The sequence below is a fragment of the Micropterus dolomieu genome, linkage group LG08 (assembly GCF_021292245.1).
Source record: "Micropterus dolomieu isolate WLL.071019.BEF.003 ecotype Adirondacks linkage group LG08, ASM2129224v1, whole genome shotgun sequence".
Lineage (NCBI taxonomy): Eukaryota > Metazoa > Chordata > Actinopteri > Centrarchiformes > Centrarchidae > Micropterus > Micropterus dolomieu.
In genome coordinates, this window is record NC_060157.1 from 18,575,761 (window position 1) to 18,581,029 (window position 5,269).

Here is a 5,269-nt window from a genome sequence, read left to right on the forward strand (position 1 = left end):
GCGTGAACCTGCTTTCATCTGTGAAGAGCACAGGGCACCAGTGGCGAATTTGCCAATCTTGGTGTTCTTTGGCAAATGCCAAACGTCCTGCACGGTGTTGGGCTGTAAGCACAACCCCCACCTGTGGACGTCGGGCCCTCATACCACCCTCATGGAGTCTGTTTCTGACCGTTTGAGCAGACACATGCACATTTGTGGCCTGCTGGAGGTCATTTTGCAGGGCTCTGGCAGTGCTCCTCCTGCTCCTCCTTGCACAAAGGCGGAGGTGGCGGTCCTGCTGTTGGGTTGTTGCCCTCCTACGGCCTCCTCCACGTCTCCTGATGTACTGGCCTGTCTCCTGGTAGCGCCTCCATGCTCTGGACACTACGCTGACAGACACAGTAAACCTTCTTGCGACAGCTCGCATTGATGTGCCATCCTGGATGAGCTGCACTACCTGAGCCACTTGTGTGGGTTGTAGACTCCGTCTCATGCTACCATGAGCATGACACGCCAGCATTCAAAAGTGACCAAAACATCAGCCAGGAAGCATAGGAACTGAGAAGTGGACTGTGGTCACCACCTGCAGAACCACTCCTTTATTGGGGGTGTCTTGCTAATTGCCTATAATTTCCACCTGTTGTCTATTCCATTTGCACAATAGCATGTGAAATTGATTGTCAATCAGTGTTGCTTCCTAAGTGGACAGTTTGATTTCACAGGAGTGTGATTGACTTGGAGTTACATTGTGTTGTTTAAGTGTTCCCTTTATTTTTTTTGAGCAGTGTAGTTCAGCAAGTTAAAGTCCTTTAAGTAAAAGTACAGAAGTATCATAAGAAAATTTACCTAAAGTATCAAAAGTTAAAGTCCTCAATGCAAAAAAGGAACTGTGTAAGTTTTACACCATAAAACTTACCTAGTTATATATACACTATGTATATTAGATTAGATTATTATTACTGATGCATTTATGCACAATCAACATTTCACTAATGTAGTCCAGGTGGAGCTAATTTGAACTATTTTATATAGCCTACTTATGTTTATTCTGTAACATTATTGTCTAATCATATTTTTGCATGTAAAACCTAACTAACCAGCAGCTAGAGCTGCCCTATCAAAGATGGAGCAAAAAAACTTACTTTGTGAAATGTGGGACAATTTGAAGTATAAAGTAGCATAAAATGTAAATACAACCAAGTAAAATACAGGTGCCTCAACATTTAAACATTTAACGAGTACAGTAGGCCTACTTTCCACCGCTGGTAAGCGTATATATACACTGTATAAAAATATAGGAATGTACATGCGTATTTCTGACCATAGGTCCACTGTATATATTTTATATATTTTTTAATTTCCCTTAGGCCCTATGTTTTTCTTATGAATCCATACAGCTATGAAAACAAATATCCCTCCTTGGCAGTAAAGGCTATTTATATATTTAATGACTTTTTATTCAATGCTTATAATGCACACAGAACTCAACTTTTGCTGCTGTTACACTTTAATTCCCAAGAGTGAAATTAAAAATGTGTATCTTAACTTAAAACCTTAACTATGACATAAATAAATAAGATTACATGTGTACAAGTCCAGATAAGAATATCTGAACAATAAGCTACATCATTATTCTTTCTCAGTAACTGACAAGAGTGGTCATGGTCTCTGAACATAACATAACCCACAGTCACTAAAGTCATTTGAAAGTAGACAACTCGAAATCTCAATTTTATTAACAACACTTGAAGGCCACATTCCACCTTTCAATAGAACAATAAAATTTATCGTTTTTGTCATTATTACGTTACAGGCTGCCGACTCCACGAGCTACACGATTTCCGCAAATAATATACACGACTTCCACATTCGGTGCGCAGTGTTTATCCCCACCATATGCTTACTGAAGCAAATGCCTTGAGCAGAATGAACCGAGTAACCCCGGTGAGACTTGGTCTTTTGTCGCCCTCTGGTGAATGTCTTCAAGAATTAGTCAGACATTTTTTTTTATTCATTAACATAGTTTTCATAACATAAAGACATACTAAAATGCTTTGTAGAAACATCTTTACAGTTAGGATAACATAACATAATTCAGACAAAGTCAGCTAGAATGGACTTCTAACCATACAAAATATATTTTTTTATTTCTATGCATTTCCTACATGTTAGGCTTGCAAGATGCCTGATGGATATGCTCAACAAAACACCACCACCACACATTTAGGTTGAATCCTTATACAAAGTACTTGTAGAAGTACTAGTAGTAGTAGAAAGATGCTTGCAGGCCTGAGAACAACATCAGATTCATGGGCGGTGTTATTATAAATCTACAGTATGAATCTGTTGTGTTTTCTAATATAAATATTAAAATAAATAGGTTTATCAAAAGGAAAATGACTGAGGCCAAACTTGTCTAAAGAAATCTGTAAACAGTTGGTGGGTAATAACTGCAGTGCGTCAAGTTCGAAGGAAACAACAGCAGCTAACCCTAGCCATAATATCACTGAAATATATATGTATCACAGGATGAAAATATTTTAACGTATTTAAATTTAAAATCAGCATACAAACATGGTGATTGGTAGAACATTTTAACTACTAGTGCACCTCAAAAGTGTTTCCTATTCTGACGTACATTAGGTTCCCAAATTCTTGAAACCGGTTAGGTGGGTCTCCAAATGTTGTGTAAGTTTTAAACGCTTCATATTCCTGTTGCTCAAGCACCAAATATTGACACCTTACAGGCAGTGTTGCAGAGAGGAAATGCGTCCGTTTCCTTCAGCGGCTTTGGAAGACCATCTCCAGCTATATTCATTCACTTGTCGCTGATAAACTTTGGTCATCAAACATTTAGCCTCTCAAGTGCCCCTTTTCCCCGAAACAAAAATGTTCCAGGTTTCTATTACATCACCTCAAAAGGTGGCTCACTAAGATTAATGCACAAATCCTCTACAACAGCTTCCAGCTATTTTAAATATATGAAGTCCCAAGACAGTCTTTGCAGTCAGCTCATGCCTCTACCACCAGAGTGAAAATAAAATGTTATTTGTGGCCCAGATAGAGATGGTTTCAGCCATGTGGCAGTTCCCTGGTCATTTGGATCCACTGTGTACACTCCAGGTGTTGCTATACTTTATCTAAGAGTGTATTCAGGCGGAATTATCCCTCCAGGGGTGGCCGCAGAGGAATGCAGCCATCCATCTCCAGAGACTCGGGCCAGCCTTCATACTTGTTGCTGCTTTTACTGTTCTTCATACGCTAATGGGAACAACCAAGGGCAAACAGAACTGATCTCAACAAAACATACTGGCATCATCAGGTGAAGAGCAAATAAAGTTTACCAAAGCATACAAATTATAAGACTTATCATTTCTGACTTTCCTATAAGCACATGAATGCATCAAGTGTAGTGTTCAAAAAAAAGCCCTTTTTTAACTTCATATTATTTTGGAACTATAGACAGGTTTGGAAAATGGTCAGCAGAGCAGCCTGTTGCACCAGCTCTGTGTAAGTTCAAACGTAGCCTAGTTATAATTTAAATTATTTCTAAGTTGTGATTTATGCATTACTAAAAAAGCAGAAGCTCCACAGAGATAAGTTACAACACAACTCTAAGTAACAACAAGGGCAACAAAGTGCCCCAGGGTTGGTGTAAATCATAAAATGTCACAGAGTTATACTCACTAATTTTTCATTATCTACAGTTATTTTGCACCACAGTAATCTATCAGAGACCTAATTTATTGATATGATAATTAAAGATTGATCTAGCTTACTACGATGTGCTATGTTTATGCTAGCTTACAACGATGTTTGCTCATGCCAGCCAGAAAGCTGCTGCGCACGCTACCATGATGATTAGTTTTAAGTTACGACTTCACGTCTAAACTAGTTAAGTCATGCCCAAAGTAATCGTGGCGCAAACTATTTTAGTAGCTGATTTAGTTACAAACTATTAGTTACTAAGCCTCTAGTGTCGACTTTATGCTCCAACTTTGGAAAGTACTTACACAGCTGGTGTGACCGATGCAGGTCTCTAAGACACTTAAAGTGAATCCAAAAAGACATTTAGGCTTTTTGTGAGGGAGACTTGGAAAATATTGCAGGCTAAGCAAACATGTGTCATCTGGTAGGCATTGCTAGGGTCTCCACAGGATATCAGTGGCTCAGCTGGCAAATAGAAGCCTTACCAGTCATTATGCGTTGTCAGATTTAGGGGTGGAATGAATGTTCAATATGCCTATGTGTGATCTTCACTATTGTTCAATTGCAAATCATTAAATTGTATGCATTATAATATCATTGTAACTGTAAATAACAAATCTTGATAAAATTCTCTGGCGAGTCATTTTGTATTTTACCTTAGCTTATGTAAATCTAACATGCTTCTGTTCAGCATTAACATGTAACTGTAACACACCTGCTCAAAGGGACTCTTATTCTCGATGCCCTTGGCTCCAACAAACACCCAGCTGTCTCTAAAGGCCAGCTCCTTCACAGCCGTGCTCCCAAGCTCCTCAAACAGACGTCGAGACTCATCGTTCATCCTGTCACAGGAAAAGAGCACAAGTTAACAGGTTAATGTTTATTAACATTGGGGTTGCAGTTCTGCTAAGCAAGAGGCTTGCGGGTTGATATACAGTGGGGGAAATAAGTATTTGACCCCTTGCTGATTTTGCAGGTTTGCCCACTTACAAAGAATGCAACGATCTATAATTTTAATCATATGTACATTCTAACAGTGAAAGACAGAATCCCAAAGAAAATTCCAGAAAATCACATCATATGAATTTATTAAAATTGATAACCATCTGATGAGGAAAAACAAGTATTTGACCACCTGGACAAACAGCATGTTAATATTTTGTAGAAAAGCCATTATTGGCCAGCACAGATGTCAAACGGTTTTTATAGTTGGTGACAAGGTTTGTGCACATTTCGGCAGGGATGTTGGCTCACTCCTCCCTGCAGACAGCCTCCAAATCATTCAGGTTCCGAGGTTGTCGCCTGGCAACTCGAATTTTAAGCTCCCTCCAAAGATTTTCAATTGGATTCAGGTCTGGAGACTGGCTAGGCCACTCCAGAACCTTGATGTGCTTCTTCTTCAGCCACTCTTTTGTTGCTTTGGCGGTGTGCTTAGGGTCGTTGTCGTGCTGAAACACCCATCCTCGACCCATCTTCAGCTCTCTCACTGAGGGAAGGAGATGTTGGTCCAGAATTCCACGATACATGGCCCCGTCCATCCTCCCCTCAATACGATGGAGTTGTCCCGTCCCCTTGGCTGAAA

General features: G+C 39.7%; 1 protein-coding gene across 4 annotated transcripts in view; it reads right to left on the bottom strand.

Annotated features, from left to right (window-relative positions):
- Positions 1 to 1,697: 1,697 nt before the first annotated feature.
- Positions 1,698 to 5,269, bottom strand: part of fam3a (FAM3 metabolism regulating signaling molecule A) — a 10,693-nt gene continuing 7,121 nt past the window's right edge. For all 4 annotated transcript variants that reach the window (XM_046057400.1, XM_046057397.1, XM_046057399.1 and 1 more), the window contains 2 exons: positions 4,403 to 4,529; positions 1,698 to 3,240 (listed from right to left, as the gene is read on the bottom strand). In XM_046057400.1, coding sequence (XP_045913356.1) covers positions 3,142 to 3,240; positions 4,403 to 4,529 — 226 coding nt within the window. In that variant the 3' untranslated portion in view covers positions 1,698 to 3,141. The remainder of the gene's footprint in view (positions 3,241 to 4,402; positions 4,530 to 5,269) is intronic.